Source organism: Salvia hispanica, chromosome 1, assembly GCF_029641045.1.
Source record: "Salvia hispanica isolate PSC_SH4W2 chromosome 1, Shi_PSC_v1, whole genome shotgun sequence".
NCBI lineage: Eukaryota > Viridiplantae > Streptophyta > Magnoliopsida > Lamiales > Lamiaceae > Salvia > Salvia hispanica.
Genome location: NC_142692.1, coordinates 23,988,740 through 24,009,726, shown reverse-complemented (window position 1 = coordinate 24,009,726; position 20,987 = coordinate 23,988,740). Strand labels below are relative to the sequence as shown.

Genomic DNA, 20,987 nt, shown 5'->3' with positions numbered 1-20,987 from the left:
TTATCCATGTGGCATTATTTCAACCATTAAATTTTCTAATCTAATGGCTAAAATTTAGTCTTAGTTTGTGATTACTAATTAGTTAACAATTGATCACTCCCCTCCTACCCTACGAATATATATAAAGTTGATTTATTATAAATATATATTGCATTTGATAGCTTACAAGAATATCATTATAACTAAAAAAATATTTATTGATTAAAATTGTGTTTATTAGTGAACCCGCCTTTTGCTGTTACGTCAAATCGAACGTAATAAAAGGGTATAAATTTTATTTTGGGTTGTTCCAAGGTAGTTGAGTCGTAGTAGTATAGTATTCCCTCCGTCCCGCTTTAGCAGTCCCATTGACTTTTCTGCACTCGTTTTGTAAAAATGATAATAAATAGTTAAAGTGGAGAAATAATAAAATAAAAAAGAGAATAATGTAGATAAGACTCTTCTCTATATTATTCTCTTTTTTATTTTATTATTTATCTACTTTAACTATTTATTATCATTTTTACAAAATGAGTGCAGAAAAGTCAATGGGACTGCTAAAGCGGGACGGAGGGAGTAGTATTTTTCTGGAGTTGTCCTAAGATAGTTGAATTATTTTCTTTTTTGGCAAAAACTCTATTTTTTCTCATACTACTTACTTTCTTCTTCTCTATTATTTTATTCACTCTTTTACTTTATTCCCTCTTCTACTTTACTCTCTCGACTTTAACCTTTAACACATCAATTTTTTAATTTACGTGCAAAAGAAATGTTCTTGGGACGTAAGAAGTATTACTTAATTAAGTTAATAACAGACTTTAATCAATAAATGGATCTTTATATCTTAAGCGTCAAGATATAATTAAATTAAAGTGGTACCTGGATTACGCATAGTTTCGGATTTGGATGACCAGTCAATACTCCCGAATATTTGGTTTGGTACAGATTTTAATGTACAATTGGTAAAGTAAGAGAGATAGATAAAAGATAGTGTAAGGAGTGTTGGTAAATATAGTGGGCTCCATAACATTAGCAGTGTAGTGTAATTGTATAAGTTGTGAATAAAATGATGTGTAAGGGGAATGTGTTGTTTCCAAATTAAAAGTTTATATATACAAGGCAGCCTACTAAGGAAATAGTTCATACTTTTCAGGAACGAGTTGGAGTATTGTTTTATACTATAGTGGTTGATAATATTCTTTTTCAGCTAAAATTAAATTGGGGTTAATTTAATTAGTTAAAGCCAAATAGGAGTGACTAGGGGTGGGAATACGGGTATCCGTGGATACTCGACCCAAAAAAATCGGGTATCCAAACCCAAAAATCATCTAAAATGTCCACCCGATACCTGACCCGATATATTTTCGGGTAATCCAATACCCACCCCGGATATCCAAACCCGATGAATCGGGTACCCAAATACCCGACTCTTTACATGTGTTAATAACTAATAAAAAAAAATTCAGATTATAATTATATTTATATAACTACAGAAAATATTTAAATACACTAATATCTTTAATGTTGCATTTATTTTGTAGTATAAAACTATATAAAAAAAAATAGATCACTTTTATTTTAAAATACACGATTATATTTATGAGGATTGGTTATGTAAGTAAAAGAGTAAAAGTTACACATTTAACTAAAATATAGAAGTAGTGACCTAGAGTAAGAGAGATTGACTTATTTATACTATAAGTTTAGAGAAAGTTATAATTAGTAAATAAATTAATTTGGCTCTTGAAGCCTGAAATGACTAAACCTAATTTATAAAATACTTAAAATAATAAATTGGGTATTTAGGTAATTCCCGATACACATTCGGGTTACCCAATACCCGAATTATCTTAAATTTCAATTCCCAACCCCATACCCAATCCCATAAAAGTGGATATTGGATACCCAATACCCGGCCGGTATCGGGTCGGGTACGGGTAAACCCAATACCCGATATCTATATTTCCACCCGTAGGAGTGACTAGCCCAACATAACTTTATGAATAGGTTAATAGATGAGAGACAAAGGATAAACCTCCATCTCTCAAAATTTGCATACCTCCCTCTCTTGAATAGGATAAAAAATTGCACTTCTATTTTGTGTAGGGATTCAGTCTCTTCTCTCTCCAAAACTTATATATTTTGATAAGTTTAACTCACTCTAAGATCAAAACAAAAGTTGGGATACAACTAGAAGATACCTGGTTGAGTACTGAAGATCATCACATAGAGAATACGCAAGCGATCGTCGATTCTTTGAAAAATCATCAAGGTATCGAGTTCTCTCCGTAGAATTCATGTTTAAAGGTTCAATTCAACCTGAAGCATAATTTAATTCAAGTTCTTTGCATGTAATATGTCAATTTGTGCGAATAGAGTCCAAATAATCACCTAAATAGATCCTGTGTTTAATTTGTTTGAATTGTAAATTCTTCTGCTGCAAACCCCAATAAAAATAAAGTAGGAAAGAAAATAAAGTAGAAAGATAAAAGAGATAAAGGAAGAAGGAAGATATTTTTTTTGCTAACAACCGGAAATGAAGTAAGACAATCCAAAATGGAATATGGAGGAAATAGCTTAGGACGGAGGGAATATTTTAAAAGAAATACGATAAGGTGTGCATCACGAGTGTGAGATACTAATTATTTATAAAGTGAATGATTTTATATGAGTGAACAATATTTTTGGTACTACGTGGTGTCATTTTTAACATTTGAGTATCGCGTTTAATATCAATCCAAATTTTAGGTACTCCTAAGTAGTTCACTCTTGTTATGTTAAAGGGAAATATATTGTTTGGTAAGTGAATTGCTCTAGTAGAATAGTAGTTAATGCACAAAGTCAGAAAAACTTTGTTAGGTGGAGCCAAATTATGCACGGTATATGGAGTATGTTGCTGGCAAATTTGGAAAAGACGATATGGCTTCATGTTTAAGAGGATAGATAGGATTAATCCGTGAGAGCATGACTCGGATTGTTAGTTTAGCAAAGACGGTAGAAGAGGCTAAAATGACAAACGATACAACCTCTGGAGTAGCTCGACTACCCACTTTTGTCAGTTGGCGACCCTCTTTGCCGAACATCCGTAAGCTCAATATTGACGCATCGCTAAAGGGAAGATCATGACATGCTTTTGGTGGTGGTCACATCTATGATACTATAGGAACTTGGAGGTATGGTTTTGTTGCTAATATTGAAGTGTGTTCTATTTTGACTGCCGAAATTTGGTGCTTGTTTTATGGGCTACAGTTGGCAAAGAATATGGGTATTCGAAAGCTGGAGGTAAAGTGTGATAAATTTAATTGGTGTGTCCATAATTGAGGGGAACTTTGAAGTGACCCCAATTGCAGATCTATAGTACGGAGTGTAGAGATTGTTACATGAGTTTGACTCAGTGGTACTCCGTCATGTGCACATGGAAGGAAATTTCGCTGCTAACTTTCTGTCACATTACGCATGCAACTTTATAAAGTTGTCCATGTTTTAAAGTCCCCTCTCTTGAGTTTTAGTATTTGGTTTGTGTATGATAAACTAGGTTACGTTCATTAATTTATAATCGGGCTCTGTCCACTTCATTTTTTTACCAAAGAAAAAGTGAAAAAAAAAATTGTTCGATTAAAATCGAAGCGACTTTTGTATTACTATCTATTTTTACCTATAGAAAAAAAGAAATTCATTAGTACACCCAATATCGAAATTAGCAATTAATACTCCCTCCGTCCCGGATAATTCGTCTCAGTTTTCCATATCGGTCCGTCACATAATTTATCCTATTTTACTTTTTACTATTTTTGGTAGTTAGACAGACCCTATATTCCACTAACTCATTCTTACTCAAATTTTATTATAAAACTAATATATAAAAGTAGGACCCACATTTCACTAACTTTTTCAACTTATTTTTCATTACATTTTAAAAACCCGTATCCGATTAAAGTGGGATGAATTATCCAGGAGAGAGGGAGTACTTAATAGCAAGTTACACACTCAATATGGAGATCAGCTCATACGTGATGCAATTTAACGCCTAAAAAAAGAATCTATCAGTAAATTGTATACCCCCAATATTGAAATTAGGAATTGATCACTAAATTGTATACACCCAATATTAAAATTAGCTGATACGTTATGCTATTAACGGGCCGAACGAACTGAAAGATGGGCCACGTGCTTGCTTCGAGTCCAAACCTCTTCCCCATCGTTGAAACAAGCGTACGGCAAATCCCGGTAAACACACCATCTCTACATCAGTTTCATCATCTTCAAATTCCTAGGGCTGATTCTACAGCTCGACTTCTGCTTCCACAGCTTAGGATTCTTTTTCCCAAAGCTCAGCTCACCTGCTCTCGGCTTCAATTCCCGCACTTTTCCGGCCAGGTTTTTACTACTACATCATTCGATTGTTTCAAGTTTTTCATCTGCTGTATTTGATCTGCTAATTCCGATTTATACTTTCTTCGACATATTGCTTTGATTCTGCTGATCGCTACATGCATCCATATTTACAAAATTGGACTTTCTGATTTGCAAAATAATGTTGATTAATCAATTTACGAGCTGTTGTATGAATAACTATTGGAAAACTAGGAATTAGGTATTGTGAAATTTAAGAATTTAGGTTTAACCAGCAATGCATATGCTTAGCCATTTGAATTCCTTTTTACTTGTTGATATTGGTTTATGGAAAACAAAAGTTGAGTGGAGTTTTTATTGGATTGAAGAATTGGAGTGCGAGAAGCTAGAAGTTAAGTATGGCTGCGGCTGAAGAGAATAGTGCGCTGTTCCCAATTTTTGTGTTGACGATGATTGCACTGCCTCTAGTGCCTTATACGTTTGTCAATTTATACCTCACATTCAGAAAAAAGAGCCAGAATATTAATTGCCGTTGTTCAGTTTGCTTCCGCTCTGGGAAGTATCGGAAATCCATATTTAGACGTGTAAGCATCTAACCTGACTGTGAACCTCCTCCCAATGCTCAAGTTGACATTACTAGTGTTAGCTGATCCGTGTTTCTTTCCGTGGTATCCTTTAATCCATCTGGTGGCTGTCACATGTCAGATTTCAAACTTTTCGACTTATAGCAACCTGACGGTGTTGTTGCTCTGGGTGGTGGTTGTGCTTTTGAGTTTCTACATCAAACATATTAACACTGAGGTACATTCTGTTTCTTACACCCCCCCCCCCCCCCCTCAAAGTAGTGGAGTAGTAATTATTAGTAATACATATCTGAGTCTGGACTGGAAGATCTGTTAGGGATGTTGAGCATATTTCTCAAATATGCATCAAGAAGTGGTTTAACCATGTATCGGAATACAGTCCAGCTTGTTAACGACATTTTGTGTTTTTCCATTTAATTTCCTTTAATTTTATCTGCTCAGAATATAATGTTGAACTTCCTTATACAGATCCAAATATTTGAGCCATTCAGCATACTTGGATTAGAACCGGGAGTGTCAGAACCAGAAATAAAGAAGGCCTATAGGAAACTTTCCATTTTATACCATCCTGATAAAAATCCAGACCCAGGTTGAAGGTGTTTAATGCCTGCAATTTACTATTACTGTTTAATAGTATAACCGAGATTGAAACTGGCAGTGTTCTTGTTCCAGTTGCTTACTGGATTTTAAACCTTCTTGTGCAGAGGCTAACAAGTACTTTATCGATTATATATCCAAGGCTTATCAGGCTCTAACTGATCCTATATCACGGGAGAACTTTGAGAAGTATGGGCACCCTGATGGCAGGCAGGTAATTGTATATATGGAGATCTTATATTAGTCATCATCATTTTTTCTGACAGTTTTGCATGAGAAATTAGCTCTGTGGTTTTTCCCCTCTGTAGGGCATACAAATGGGAATTGCTCTTCCCCAGTTTCTTTTGAACATTGATGGAGCATCTGGTGGAATTTTGCTACTTGGAATTGTTGGAGTCTGTATCATTCTGCCCCTGACAATAGCGGTCATATACTTGTCAAGGTCATCAAAATATACAGGGAATTATGTCATGCATCACACAATGTATGCTTATTACCATTTTATGAAGCCTTCATTAGCTCCAAGGTATGGAACCATTTGATGTAATCGGTACTCTACCTTTGACCCGACATGCTTAAATCATTACCATGACATCTTTAAACTTGGTTGAATCTATATGACATATGAACTTAAAAGTGTACCATTATTTGGAGTGATAAGGAATTTTGAATTGATTTTTGCTAGTTTGGACTCTTTGGAGTGATAAGCATGTAATACAATGTAGGAGAATAGCATATTTTGCTATTTAAATTTTTGTAATGATTTGGTTTCAAATTAGCGTGTAACTAATCTTTTATTTGTACAGCAAGGTGATGGAAGTTTTCATTAGGGCTGCCGAATACATGGAGATCCCCGTTCGTCGAACTGATGAAGAATCGCTGCAGAAGTTATTTGTGTTGGTCAGGAGTGAGCTAAATCTGGACCTTAGAAATATCCGACAAGAACAAGCTAAATTTTGGAAACAGCATCCGGCTTTAGTGAAGGTAATTAATTATCTGTTGAGTTTTGGAAGTTAAATGCATTGATATGTATATGTTTCCCTTCTAAAAGTATATGTTTTTTGTTCACAGTCTGAGTTATTAATTCAAGCACACCTGACTCGTGAAACCGCAGAATTATCTCCATATTTGCAGCAAGATTTTAAGAAAATGCTTGCCCTTGCACCTCGTCTTCTAGAAGAACTAATTAAGGTATTAGCAGCATATCATTCAGCATTTCAGCTTTTGTGTATCCCTTTTCTTTTTGTTCATTTATGTGTATTTCATGAGAGGAATACATTATAAATGATTTATGATTTTACATTACTACTTTTTAGGGAGAACTATCCAGATGGATTCCTGAAAGATAACCACAATTATTAATCATTTTGCTACTCTGTTTAAGTCATATGTGGTTGGAAATAAGGGAGATTTCCACCCTTTTTTCTTTATTATTATAAAATTAGCATATCATGCTTGAAGCAGTTTCTCGATACAAATCTTTGTTCCACCTTTATCTAGAGAATTATGGAATAAGTGCCCTTACGTCCCTTTATGGTTTTGCACTGATGCTTGTCAACTTCCTTGGTTATTATTGTGGGGCAACTTTGTAATCATATTGTACACGTTTCTATGGGTATAGTTGATTATATAGAAATTATATTCCTATGCAGATGGCAATCATACCACGTACCCAACAAGGACATGGATGGCTGAGACCTGCTATTGGAGTGGTTGAGCTATCCCAGAGTATGATCCAGGTACATCTAGAGTTCCAAAGTAGTACAATGTGAACTTACTGCTCTAACTTCTTTGCTGTTAAAATCAGTTGCTTCTTTGACCATCAATAACCTTGTGGTCATATCTCGGGTTATTTCCTCCTGTTAGCTCATGCCAATTAAAGATATATCTTCTTTTTATCATACAATAAATAGGCTGTCTTTACAAATATTATTTCGCTGTTGCCTCTCATTTTAAGAATAAATAAATTCTAGTTGTTCTTGTAGATATTAAACGAAGCCACATCGATCAGAAAGAAACTGGAATTCTTTCCGTTAAGATTCTTTAGGCTTGTATCATGAATATAAAACTCTACAAATTCATAAACAAGGGAAACCTTTGACTGGAAACTGCTTTTGATCAACAACCTAATCATGTAGGTAGAATTCCATAGAGACAATAAGTTAATTAACTATGCTCAACCTTTCTGGAGAAACAAAGAGATGCCTTTTCTCTTGAGTATTTCTGAACCACCTTGGATCCTTTTATTTTTTGTTAATTATTTTCTTGTTTCCTTGAAAGATCTATGATTCATTGAAACTAAAGTGTAAGTGTTCCTGTTCTTATGCAGGCTGTCCCCCTGAGTGCAAGAAAAGCAACCGGCGGTTCAAGTGAAGGTTATGGTCCATTTCTCCAGCTGCCGCATTTTACTGAATCAGTGGTAAAAAAGATTGCCAGAAAGGTCTCTCTCTCTGTGTGTGTGTGTGTGTGTGTGTGTCTTATTCGTCTTCTTTTATGTACATGTGTGCCCCTATGTCAAAGTACTCAAGTGTGCATGTTGGTTTTGCAACTACATATTTGAAGTTGCTGTAACCTTGTTTCTGTGGCCATAACCTATTTGTGGAAAGTACCGCGGTTTCATTATTTTCCTGTTATTTCACCGAATCTCTTATTGCCCCCCATAAAACATTTTTGTTGGCAGTGTTGGAAAATCTCACCTTATAGTCTGTTATGGGTATTGACTTCCTGACTCCTTGTCTCTGTTTAGAAAGTTCGATCGTTCCAAGATTTTCGTGAAATGAAACAACAAGAGCGCGCAGAGCTGTTGACTCAGTTTGCTGGCTTTTCTGATGCTGAAGCCCAAGATGTGGAGATCGTTCTTGAGATGATGCCTTCCATTTTAATTGATTTAACATGTGAGACAGAAGGTGAGGAGGGAATACAAGAGGGTGACATTGTGACCATGCAAGCTTGGATTACTCTTCGGCGATGGAATGACTCGATCCGTGCCTTACCACATGCTCCCTACTTCCCCTATGAAAAAGAGGAGAATTTTTGGCTGCTGCTTGCAGACGCATCTTCAAACGATGTCTGGATGTCGCAAAAGGTTAATTTCATGGATGAGGCCACTGCAATAATTGCTGCGTCTAAAGCAATTCAAGAATTAAAGGAGGGGTCTGGTGCCAGTGCAAAGGAGATTAAGATAGCTGTAAAAGAAGCAATTAATAGAGTGAAATCAGGTTCAAGGCTAGTGATGGGCAAGTTCCAGGCCCCCTCCGAAGGAAATTACAACCTGACCTCGTACTGCTTGTGTGATGCATGGATAGGTTGTGATGCAAAGTCCAATGTGAAGCTCAAGGTGTTGAAACGAACTCGTGCTGGCACGAGGAACATTGTCTCTACAGATGAAGTGCCATCGTTAGAGGATGGAGCCGAAGATGAAGACGAGGAAGGCGATGATGAGTATGATGATGATTACGAGAGTGAGTACAGCGAAGATGACGAGGATGTCAGGGGTAAAGATGCTCAAGGAGCTGTGGCAGATGGCTCGGTACATGATGATGCAAAGGGTTCGAGTTCTGATGGTGGCTCAGAAAGTGATGAAAATTGAGCTTTTTACCTTTTTTTTACTGTTGATTTTTTCCTTTAGTTACTCAAGTGTCACATTACAAATGACTAGATAACAAAGCTATTTGTTCCATTTTTCAATGTTGTTACATTTGTTTTCGCCATTTTTAGAGAGGGAAAATAGGAGTTAAATGTAGTTCTGGACTCGTGAGAGAATTTGTTGCTTCGGATGAAATGCTGGATATTTGCTCCTTACGACATCTAGCACACATTATATTCATTCAACTGGGTTGGGCTTCGGTCAACAAATGATTTACCGATTGAAATTATGAATACTGGCTGCCACATTAATATAGATGAGCCATGAGTGTATATATGAGACTACACAAAGCTCTTCAAAACAAATGATAAAACTAATTAAGACATTTTGGAGCTTATTGGCGAGCTTAAATCCCATCAAGAATCTGGTCAATCAACAAAAAAAAACATGACATTCTCAGAGTTTTCTGACAAAGCTGATGGAAAATTAGAGAGACTATTTCACCAATTGTTCAGTGTCGAGCACGAGGGTCTTTGATGGGAGCACAAGAGCAGCCACTGGGTTACTCACCATACCACCTCCTTGATCAATTATTAACCGCAACTCTTCAATATGGACCTTTCCATGATGACCACTCACCACAATAGTTGGAGTTTCACTCAATTCCTACAAGAAACCAAACCAAGATCAAGAAATATACCATGGAATGTCACACGGTTTTTGTTCAAACAGAAGTTGATAATTAAGCGAATCACCTCTGGGATGTCCCAGACATTCTTTCTCCCACTAAGAGCTTCGACTTTAGGGATCCTTGTATCCTTGGCTTTCAGATAATCTAGCTGCTCTTTGACCCCTTTACCTTTCTCCAAACCAGCATGCACAGCTATCAGTTTACAGTTCTGCAATCCTTTTTCTGTCTCTATACTTACATTTTCCTTGCACATTCAATAGGCCAAGTTAGTGGTTTGATTTGATTCTTTTTTGCACAACATTATTTCTTGCAGAGGAACTGATCTATAGGCTTACTCACCTCTTCGTGAATCCAAACCAAATCAGCAAGAAACTTCTTGTGCTCGTCCGGAACTACCTTCATCAACTCTGTGGCATGTGCAACACATCATAGTATGAAACTACGACGTCTTAAACTGAAATTTCTATCCAATTCAAGAGTATTTCGAAGTAAATCCATCTACACCAGTCTTATCTATACAGGATCACTTGGATTTGTTCGAGGAACCTAAAGGGCATAGGCAAGAAACTCACAGAGAGCACACTAGATGGACTTAATATCCGGCAGCTCCAGCAGATGTAGTCATAATCTGAAGGGATATTGGTCTTGAAAACCATAAACTTTGAAAGAATTTTGATACTTTGTATTATTAAACCTCAATTCAAGAATTAAGAGTTCGAAAAGACGTTGTTTCATGTACTAAACCATATAGATTACACGGCTATCCACACAGGATCAACATCTACCGAAAAAGCTCTGTTTGGGTAGGGTTGGGAAAACTGCACACTTATAAAAAAAAGTGATTTTAAAGACCAATTTCAAAGATAGTACAAATACCAGAATGCGGCGGTTTTTAAAGACCAATATCACTAATCTGAATAAGCAACAAACCATTGCCCAAGGCCAAAATCAAACAAAGCTTAGCTACAACACAATAGTATTCCGAATCATCAAATCCAAATAAAAAAAGTAGAACCCTACAATTGAATTAAACTGCCAAAACAGAGCTATCTTTATTAACAAATCAAAACCAATTTTTTTTAGGCCAATGCTTCCACATTCCAAAAGGAGTCAAAAGATATCACAAAACAAACTTCCACTTCCACATAGATGCTCAGGAATCGGAATATTGTTCACAAAAGTTAAAAGCATAATTAAACACACATACAAAATTAGAGAAGAGTTGAAAATGATGAATGATACCTGCAGATCCATGGGGAACACCATAGGATTCGAAAGTAGGGGCAGCATCGTAAATGGAGCCCTGATAATCAGTGTTTTTGGCGCGATTGAAGCCAATCATCCTACCCGCCCACCTCCTTCCCTGCAGATGCATATTCTCGTAGCCATGGCCTTTATACCACCTCTCTCTCTCCTCATTCATCGCGTATTCCGTCCACGTGGCGGAGAAATCGGAGGCGTCGACTGGAGCGGGGAGAAGCCCCAAGAAGGCGGAGAATGCGAAGTCATGGTTGCCGCAGAGGAAGACATGGCGCTGATTGGGGTAATTGGAGGGGAGAGAAATGAGGAAATCAAGGACTTCCTTGGTGTTGGGGCCTCTGTCGCAGTAATCGCCCAGGAAGATAATTAGAGCAGATTGGAAAGCAGGGGAGCCTACTGCTTGCTCGAGGTTAGACCACAAGCTCTGGAGCTTGGTTATGAAGCCATGGATGTCGCCCACGCAACATACGCTTCTCGGTGTGCCTCTAGTATCCATTCAACTACTATAAACAAACAAACTCTGTGTATTGTCGTCGTTTATCATCACACATTTCGTTCCGAGTTCAGGCATTCGTTTTTTTTATCTAATAGTATCTTTTTAATGAAATGGGTCTGATTTTTTTTGAGGGATCAAAACATTTTACATTTTAATTATTTTTACATAAATATAGACACTTATTAATTGAAAAAAACCATCGTGTTCGTGTCAATTAAATCACATTTTTATGGTATGCGATGTGTATATATATAAGAAATGGAAATCGTAGTGATTTAAATTACAAAATTTAGTTAAAGTTTCATTTATTCAATAAAGTTTGAATATAATATAGTATTAAATTATGGAGTTTCGGTATTTTGGTATATTTTCCTGCCTCTAAATTGAATATGTAGAACGCCATATGAGCAATGATATGTTCAAATTAGGATTTTCAATTTTTAACTAAATAATAAGGGATCACTCCATACAAAACTAAAACTTAAAATGGAGTACATAATTAGCTTCAATAGTACTTTAAAATCAATCTCATTTTAAATTCAAGTAAAAAACAAATAGCTTTAAGTTTACACTAAAATAATCCCAATTTCTTTTTCTAATTTTGTGAGTAAAAAAAGATAGTGAATAGAGAATATTGTTTTAACTTTTAACTTTTGGTTGGAGTAAAACCACTATTTGATGTGATATTTACATTGAAATGGGTTTCAGTTTAGCACAAAGATGTATCCATTTCAAATTTCCCACTCATTCACCACATAATACTTCCCAATAACCAGTTACGATAATATGTAATCCAGATAGAACTAGAAAAACATGAGCAGTTTATAAAGAATAGTCATCACCTTTTCACTTGTGGATACTAATGATTCGTTAGCCATTACCGTCAGGTTACATGGCCTAAAATCAATCTATTAAAACTCAGAAATGGTAAACCTTCCACTACCAAATCCGCACGACAAGAAGCAGATGAAGACAATCAGACAGGATGAGGACGATAAGACAGGATAGTGCGCCAAAAACACAACCATCTCGAGTCCATGAACCATACAATTACATCATCAGGCGGTAAAGGAGTTTAGATCCTGCTTGCAGCTACCTTCTCAAAGCTCCATAGTTTCTTGTCACCTACAATTCAAGTTTTAGGATCAATATCTGTCTGTTTATGTGGTTGTTAATTACATCCCCTAATGCTTATAAGTCTGATCTATAACTGCTCGAGCTCATTTCATGCACGATCATGAGATGAGAAGCTTCGGCTAAGCTAGGCTAAGAGATGAAATGACAAACCGTGTGGAAAGGAGACTATGCAGCCATGACTGATACTACTATCAATTTTAAGGCTACCAGGGGATTTACAGCATACAAAAGGGGAAATTGGTTTATCCAGAACTGCATCATTACCCGAGGTTGAGATTTATTCAATTTCTTCCCCATGTCATCATCGTCATCGTCTTCATCATCTCTACTTGATAGCAATCTATGAAATGAGGATGAAGAGTTATCTGTTGTTCTTCCCCTTTTTGAGGTGGAAGCTTTACCCCTACCTCTACCCCTTCCCCTTGGAGCAGCTCTTTTTCTGCCCTTCCCTTGCAAAGTTTCATCCTCATCCTTACAGAGGAAACACATACAGAAATCAGTGTTACGGATTGAAGCTCAAAAGATTACTGAGCATAAAGCGCTTAACTCAATACCGAATCATCAGCAATATCATTAACATCAACTCTTGCAGTTTCATCATTTGAATCTGAATCAACTTCATCCTCTTCATCAGCCAAACTCTGAACTGGAACAGCTGCGGCAACTGATGCAGATCTGCAGCACAATAACATCAAATAGGAGATTTTCTCCAAGCTCAATAGAGGAAGATGAAATAGTGCTGATAAGTTATCACCACATCTCTATTATGTATACCTTATCCAAGTAAACATGTGCTGTTTTTCTACTAAAGATTCATGCCCTCACATAAACTTTTATAATAAAATTCAGTGAAAATCATTCAGCTTGGATTAAAATTGACAAACATGCCAGGTATTGCATTCACCAACATATGTGTATAATATATTATGAAACCAAGCAATGCTAAGAGTATTATAATTTTTTCCACCATCCGCAGAGAACACAGTAAGGCAGTAACTATGCAATAGCCCAATCTAGTTGAGAGATATACCATGTAGCCATTCTTTCGAGAAATTTTATGTGTACATAGAGTTTCTGAACTCCATATTTACAATTTTTAAAGAGCTGGGGACCACACAGCAGGTAAACCAAGTGCAGAAAAAGGGAGTCAGAGAGTTCATGGAGAAAGTATAAGATTTTCTATCATACTTAGATTTCCATCTAATTTATTGCAACTGTAACACACTATACAAGCTTCAGCTGAGCATTCCTCACGGAGAGTCGGAGGACAACAAGAATATAAGGTGAGGCAAACGAAAGGAGCGTATATGCTTGAGTAAGGGAATCTGTTATTGCAGCATATCCGAAAGCAGCAAGGGACACATTGAAAAAATCTTACCTTTGTGAATGACGGAAACCCAAGCTCGTGTCTAGCGTGGTCTGCTTTAGTATGCTGGAACCCCTGCCCCTCCCTCTTCCCCTTCCCCTTCCTCTTCCAGTCTGCTTACTAGCTTCAGTAATATCTTGGGAAGACTTCAAAGACTGTGATGGCTCTTTCCTGCCCTTTCTGGTAGACTTTGAGCCTGTTAGTGGAGTAGCATCTTCATCATCACTGAAGGAAGTAGTATCAGCAACTCCTTGAGTACTTCTACTTCTGACATTCTGTGGGAAATGTGATAACAAACAAACCATTGAAATACATCATATAGCTAGCTTAGCTAGAACATCTTCTGTTTGTATTTAGCTAGCTAAAATATACCAAGGGTTGGCCACTAAACATGAGCTGTTGGGAGTCTCTTGGCTTCAAAGATCTTTCTTTGACACGTTCCTGAAAAGATACACATTTATATTTTTATAATGTCATCTTTTTAGTTGATAAAAGGTCTCCCATAAAGGGTGATAGCACAATTTAAACAGGGGTACAGGGGTATGGCTCTGCACATCTCAAATTCAGTCAATTTGGTGAAAAACATAGACTATATTCTGGTCAAAGCCTCTTTTTACAAAATAGTAAAATGCATAGATGAAAACTCAAGTAGCATTCATAACCATGGTCATTTGCAAAACCATGCCAAGTTCGCAATTTTCTATGGTAACCTCACTATCAAGGATAAGTATACAGAATAACAAAAGTAACAAGAATATCAGGTACGTAATATCTAAGCAGCTAAATGATTAATTATTTAATGAAGCACGAGTAACAGATGAAAAGGAAAGAATACGGAGGGAAAAGATTTATTGCCTCTAAGCACTCCCCAACTTTCACAATGATGTCTTCCTCTTCAAATTTTTGAACATCTGGATTAAGAGATATTTTATTCTGTTGTAGAAAATAAGTCAAGTTAGCAAGATACAGCAAGGATATTAAAGCACCATCAGTGCAACTGCCTGATTGATACCCAGGAATGATATCACTACAAATCACTTACACGAGTTTCTTCTAGGTTGTATTTCAGACAAGAATAGAAAGCCATCTTATCATCCTTATTGATGAAACTGTGTAATGCATCATCCAAATCATTGACGGGAAGTATCTCCATCTTCTGAAAAATCATATTGTCCATGAGGTCTTAGACTAGAGAAATACATACAATATTAAATCATTATCAAAACTTTATTCTTAATGTCATAATTTGGTAAAGAAACTGTTTTTTCAAACTAACACAGATTTAAGTTGGGGTAGACACTGAGGCATCTTTTGATAGAATCAGGAAAGTCAATTTGAAAATACTATATGTTTGGAAACTTGGTTGCATAAAATTTGTAGTGCCCTTGATCCACTCTGGGACTTATGGCTTTTCGTTTGTTACAGGTAAAACACCAAAATTGATATTCACAAAATAGATTGATAGTGTCTTGTATTGTACTGTAGATTGTAGAATAACCAATTTCAATTTTCACCAATATCGTGATGATTCCAATGAACTAAAAATGTGCAATGAATGGTGGTGAAATATACCAGATTACTTTCAGCAACCAAAGCTTCAATGTTTTGCTGATTCAATTCCTCTGGCCGAAGTCGTTCGGAGTCATCAATTTTACCTAGTGCAAAATAAAATTTGTCCCAATCAGCAGTGACACTCAAGAATGAAAGAAGATGTTTAACTCTGGATGGAGCTGTTCAGAGTCATCAATATATATTCACTACATAATAAAATAGTAAGGTCATCACTAACACACTTACAAGATACATAAAATAAAATCTGGAACTGTGCTGAACATCAATACAGTCTAGAGGAAAGAAATGAAAGGAGGTGCCAAAGAGGGTGTTGATAAAGAAGTACTCAACAGTTATAATATGGCATCAGTAAAAGATAGCAGTACTGGTATATTTAGATCATGACAAAATGACAATCATCAAAGTATAGTGTAATTACACATATGACAAAGTATGGTGTAATTACACATATGACAAAGTATAGACATGTTGGCATATTTAACTTTAGGAAACCAGAGACATATGAGCCATGGAACTTACCGTCACCTTGAGCTTTCTTAGAAGCTTTAGAAAATATAAGAATATCCTGTGGATTTGCAACCTATATTGTAGAAACTGTGAGAACCATCAGCAATTAAAACTTCCTGTTGTTTTTAATTGGGTTGAAAGGAAAAGGAATTGCGTACCTTCCCTACATACTTTTGCCCGAATTTTTGTGGATTTATTGTCATAAACCCTGAATAATCAACCTATTTATTTCAAAAGCAAATAGAGTTGAGCATAAAGTAAAATTTACCAGAGTAATAATAAGAAATTAACAAATTAAAGAAAAAAGTGAAAAAAACAATATAGATACAAGAATTACCTTTATTCGAACTAAGGGTAGCTTGAGCTCTTGTTTCTTGACAGCCTTCTGGTTTGCCCTTTCTATCAAATTTCTAACCTACAAAAACAGAGCCAAAGAATGAGAAAATATGCACTGCAGTTGAATTAGCAAAATTCATAATTAATGAGCATGTTCTAATGTGCAGACTTTGCTTATAGCATACAAAGAGGAGCACAAAAGGATGCAGCATTCTTACCACTTTGTCCAAATGTTCAAGAATTGAATTCTGATCGTTAGAGTCTATGTCAGGTTCATCCTTTAGCACCACCTTCACATCATAAACTATAAGAAATGTAGTTGAAGTTTCTCTGGTTATTCCACATAGAAGGACAATTATACCTCTGTGTATTCAAATGGCCTCACTGAAGTCAGAGGTATATTTGTCGACCGATACTGATTCCCCTACATTGCATTTGGTAGTACATATATAAATTATTTAGGTATTATGGAAACTGAAAGAATAAAAGAAGTATAAATTAATAAAAACAAAAGGGATGATAGGTGCAAAGCAAAATTCAGTCAATTATAACCTTGATATCTAAAAGCAGCACATGTTTTGGCTTTGATTCACCATCAATCAAAGATGTTGCAACAGATGAACCAGGTTGTGTAATGTGAAAACCCATTCCTGGTACTTCCTGTCAACCAAACAATCATCAATCAGAAACTATGATCAAATAGCGAACCAGTACCACAGCCATTTGAAACCTTAGGGTCAACAAGGCATTCGTGCTCATGCCCCCAAACAACAAAGTCCAAAAATCGAGGCAAGAAATGTTCATTTATTGCATTTTTTGGATTTGTCTTCACTCTGAAAAAAAAGTGAAGATTACGTTAATAAGTGCAATCAATACAACCTTAACTTGAAAGAGCTCATAGGTATTCAATTATTATTTGTCTTTCTGGTTATCATGTACATTCAACTCAAATATTATCTCACTGTTGGTTGTTAGTTATTACCTATTTTGATGAAGTGTTAGTATACTGAACCATTCTGAAACTTGACAGCCTGGTCTCATCCACTGCACTGCATGTGGCGTCTATTTCTCACAAAACAAGAGTAATAAGAAACAGGCCTATTTGATTGCATAAAATTATAAATAACCCAGATCAGACAACCATGTACCTGAAACATTCGATTCAAGCGTTCGTCTCTGATATTTCCAAGACCATAAAGAGCTACAGATGTTGATCCCTATAATACATTATCGGCACATGTCATTTACTGAACCAAAGAAGTAAAAGACTATTATTCCTGCTCCAACCGGATCAATTTTTACGTTATGATCACACCTTCTTTATAAGAATAGGGTAGAGAGTGATCTGTCCAACACCAGACCCTTCAAGCACTAATTTTCCAAAATAGTTGACAAGATTACATGCTGAAAGAATATCAACAGCAGAAAGATTGTCCTGCAACAACAGTTAACAAGAAACCCCATAAAACAACTCAAAATTCATACTGATTTTGCAAACCAAGCCTTACACAAAGTAGGGAAAAGCATGATAGAGTGAGCCAGGGACCACATTTAACATAACAGAACAGCCTAATTCCAGTATCCAGGTCTACAGTGAACTATATGGTTAGGTAATAGAATGTTGGGGTCAATTACTCATCTTATTAGCTTTTCAAACTGTAAAACGAAACTCTCCTCAGGTGCACAAAGAGAAGGTTTTGAATCGTATTATGTTTTTCGAATTGAAAAGGTCAGCAGTTAATGCAGTCATTTTAGAGAGAAACAAGCACTACGTTTACCATAAAATTCATACCACTCCAGCAGGATCATCATGATTTCCATGAATGCTGAAAACTGGCAACCCAACATTGAAGTGTGGATCTTCATAGTTCACATGACCAAAGCTACATAAGGAAAACATAGACAGGTTGAAGTCATCAGTTTGAGCCTTATTATCCCTTAACCCATTATGAGTTTTTCTATTTGGATTCGCCCCTCGCCGTGATTCATTGAGTTAGTAAAATCTACAATACATCTCAGAAAGTTTGAATAGCTGGGTTTAAAGGATGTGTAGGGAGAAACCAAGTATTGATGATGATTAAGACAGGAGAGATATCCAGAGAAAGAGAATACCAGTTGGCAAAGTTCACTGTCTGGTCACTGACAACTTGGAACTGCACTGGCTTATCGCTAAGGCAGTGACGACGGAGAATTTCAATGGCTTTGACTAAGGTTGACCTTGAAGGCTTATTCTCATGAAATAGATCACCACCTAGAAGTATGAAATCAACCTGACAATGAACAAAAATAGTGAAGACATGGTGTGAACAACTCACAAGAGAAAGAATCAAAGAAAGCAAGATTACATTTAAGAACCAAAATCAGGGATCATGCAACATAAAATATTCAACAGTCATAAAATCACTTCCAACAATGATTTCTTGTCATCCCGGTAAATTGATATATACTTGTACCGTTGTACGGTGTTGTTCAGTTGCCATGACTATAATCCATCTAGGATTAACTTGTGAAATTAATTTAGTTGGAGAGGGTGGCTATGACTAATTATCTCATGATTATCCATCTAGGATTAAGTTGTGAGATTCAATCTCATTAACCAAACATAATACAAATTTAATCATGAGATATAATCTTGCAAACCGAACAGCCCCTAAGTGTGCTACACTAATCCATTGACTGTGCGACATGTGATAGCTATGGCCACCATTTAAGTTTATGATGCCAATGGACTAGAGTACAGAAGCAGAATCATATTTTTCATATTAAGCAAAAATCGGAATTAAAAAGAACTACTATATCATATACCTGATTTTGTGCAGCAATTGAGCAAATCTCATCAAATGCCTGAAACGAATCATGCCGGCGAATTTCATCCTTCTCCATGTAACCAAGATGGCAATCCGTAGCCACTAACACGCGAAGCATATCACTGTCATCTTCCCTGAAGATTTCGATTCAAACAAATACAATAAATTTTCTCGCATCTCTTCCAAACTGCGAATGCCAATAAAAACTACATTTCGTTTTAATAACTATGCAAATGTAAATTAAAAATCGCAATGAGAATACATATCTGGCAGTTCGCTTTTTATTTACCTTGGAGACTCAGCCATTTGGTACTTGTGAAGGTCCACCGATTATGCTGCAATACATATAAAGAGAAGATCACGAAAACTTGGTATGCTGTTTTTGATACAAATATAAGTAGCAAGTGATTCCTGAATAAAATTATTAAAACCCTAGTTCGTCGTACTACACACAACGAGAGTTAAATGATTAAATAGCTACACACACTTAGTGACGACGTGTAAGATTATTCAATACAGTGAATTTGATGGGAGAATTGAAGTGGCGGAGGAGGCGAAGCCAACGGCGGAGCTGCGAGTCGAGGGGCGAGTCAAGTGTTTAGTGGAGTGTTTAATCGTAGTGGCGCCTAAATTTTAAAGGATTTAATCTTTGCAGATACACTACTTTCAATTATTTTTTAAAACATTTTTTAATTTAATATGGATGCAATGCTATTCTGTCCGCGAATAAGAGTCAAGTTTTTCCATTTTGATCTGTCCATTAATAGGAGTCTCGATTCATCATTACTATAAATGATAAAGAGACCTCATATTCCACTAACTCGTTTCACTCACACATAATTTAAAACTAATATATATAAGTGAGACATATATATTCCACTAACCTTCTTTTATCCATTTTTTCAAAAAATTCATGCCAAAATAAAAATGAGACTACTAGTTTATTTAATTTATAATTATTGATCATTGTATTTGTATAGTACTCTACATCCTATATTTGTAAATTGTTATCCATATTTTATTCAACGCGATTTTAAGAAATGTAAAAAAAAATGAGTAAAGAAGTATGGATTACACATATATATACATATTGAGTATTCACTCCATTTCTTCATAGTTGAGGCGAAATTTTTCGACATATAGTTTTAGAAAGAAATGTGTTAAATAAATAGATAAAAAAGTAAAAGAGAAGAAAAGGTAGAGAGAGTAAAGTATAAAGTGAATAAAATAGAGAGAATAAAGTAAGAGAGAATAAAGTAAGAAATAGAGAAAAAGTTACCATATATGGAAATGCCTCAACGACGAAGAAACTTCCTAAAATGAAAAAATGACTCAGCTATGAAGAAACGGAGGGAGTAGTTTTATAGGATATGATCAATTGCTAACTCATCCAATAATTGCTAACTATAACTAATTTACGACCATATGATTTTAGAGATCTAAAATGGTCTATAAATTCTCATGTGTAATTTTATTTTTTATTTTTTAATATTAAAAAGATAATAACAACCATAAATATAGGGTTTAAGAACACAATATCAATATAGTGCATTAGATATATCCAGGGATGGATCCATAAATTTTATATACCTGGGGCAAAAATATAGATAAAGGCATTTTTAGGATTTGAGCAGGGGCATATATAAGGGTATTTCAAAAATTTTTTTACAAATAATGCTCAAAATAGCACAAATGAATTTTTTTGAGGAGGGGCAT

The 20,987-nt window shown here is 35.8% G+C and overlaps 3 protein-coding genes across 7 annotated transcripts; 1 reads left to right on the top strand and 2 right to left on the bottom strand.

Annotated features, from left to right (window-relative positions):
- Positions 1 to 4,068: 4,068 nt before the first annotated feature.
- LOC125219755 (dnaJ protein ERDJ2-like) lies at positions 4,069 to 9,200 on the top strand. 3 transcript variants are annotated; one of them, XM_048121805.2, is made up of 12 exons: positions 4,069 to 4,206; positions 4,288 to 4,356; positions 4,701 to 4,916; positions 5,038 to 5,133; positions 5,385 to 5,505; positions 5,621 to 5,727; positions 5,822 to 6,039; positions 6,320 to 6,497; positions 6,585 to 6,704; positions 7,166 to 7,252; positions 7,843 to 7,953; positions 8,260 to 9,200. In XM_048121805.2, the coding sequence occupies exons 3-12, from the start codon at positions 4,731 to 4,733 to the stop codon at positions 9,100 to 9,102; spliced, it is 2,067 nt and encodes a 688-aa protein (XP_047977762.1). In that variant the 5' UTR covers positions 4,069 to 4,206; positions 4,288 to 4,356; positions 4,701 to 4,730; the 3' UTR covers positions 9,103 to 9,200. The 3 variants fall into 3 exon arrangements, with proteins under 3 accessions (XP_047977762.1, XP_088918602.1, XP_047977763.1); XM_089062476.1 differs by lacking the exon at positions 4,069 to 4,206 and having other exon boundaries at positions 4,213 to 4,356; positions 7,843 to 7,932; XM_048121806.2 differs by lacking the exon at positions 4,069 to 4,206 and having other exon boundaries at positions 4,213 to 4,356.
- Positions 9,201 to 9,379: 179 nt separating this feature from the next.
- On the bottom strand, positions 9,380 to 11,623 carry LOC125219757 (tyrosine-protein phosphatase RLPH2-like). The gene is made up of 4 exons (XM_048121812.2): positions 11,033 to 11,623; positions 10,130 to 10,197; positions 9,855 to 10,034; positions 9,380 to 9,765 (listed from the first exon to the last, which is right to left on the bottom strand). The coding sequence occupies exons 1-4, from the start codon at positions 11,544 to 11,546 to the stop codon at positions 9,595 to 9,597; spliced, it is 933 nt and encodes a 310-aa protein (XP_047977769.1). The 5' UTR covers positions 11,547 to 11,623; the 3' UTR covers positions 9,380 to 9,594.
- Positions 11,624 to 12,350: 727 nt separating this feature from the next.
- Positions 12,351 to 19,930, bottom strand: MRE11 (DNA repair and meiosis protein (Mre11)). Of its 3 annotated transcripts, none has more exons than XM_048082039.2 (23): positions 19,789 to 19,930; positions 19,561 to 19,606; positions 19,270 to 19,405; positions 18,577 to 18,734; positions 18,257 to 18,347; positions 17,780 to 17,899; positions 17,613 to 17,681; positions 17,447 to 17,526; positions 17,195 to 17,297; positions 17,017 to 17,124; positions 16,826 to 16,888; positions 16,683 to 16,754; positions 16,466 to 16,543; positions 16,287 to 16,349; positions 16,141 to 16,201; positions 15,622 to 15,704; positions 15,092 to 15,205; positions 14,905 to 14,982; positions 14,422 to 14,490; positions 14,062 to 14,324; positions 13,238 to 13,358; positions 12,948 to 13,154; positions 12,351 to 12,671 (listed from the first exon to the last, which is right to left on the bottom strand). In XM_048082039.2, the coding sequence occupies exons 2-23, from the start codon at positions 19,575 to 19,577 to the stop codon at positions 12,639 to 12,641; spliced, it is 2,187 nt and encodes a 728-aa protein (XP_047937996.1). In that variant the 5' UTR covers positions 19,578 to 19,606; positions 19,789 to 19,930; the 3' UTR covers positions 12,351 to 12,638. The 3 variants fall into 3 exon arrangements, with proteins under 3 accessions (XP_047937996.1, XP_047937997.1, XP_047937998.1); XM_048082040.2 differs by having other exon boundaries at positions 19,757 to 19,891; XM_048082041.2 differs by lacking the exons at positions 18,577 to 18,734; positions 19,270 to 19,405; positions 19,561 to 19,606; positions 19,789 to 19,930 and having other exon boundaries at positions 18,243 to 18,347.
- Between the last annotated feature and the right edge of the window lie 1,057 nt (positions 19,931 to 20,987).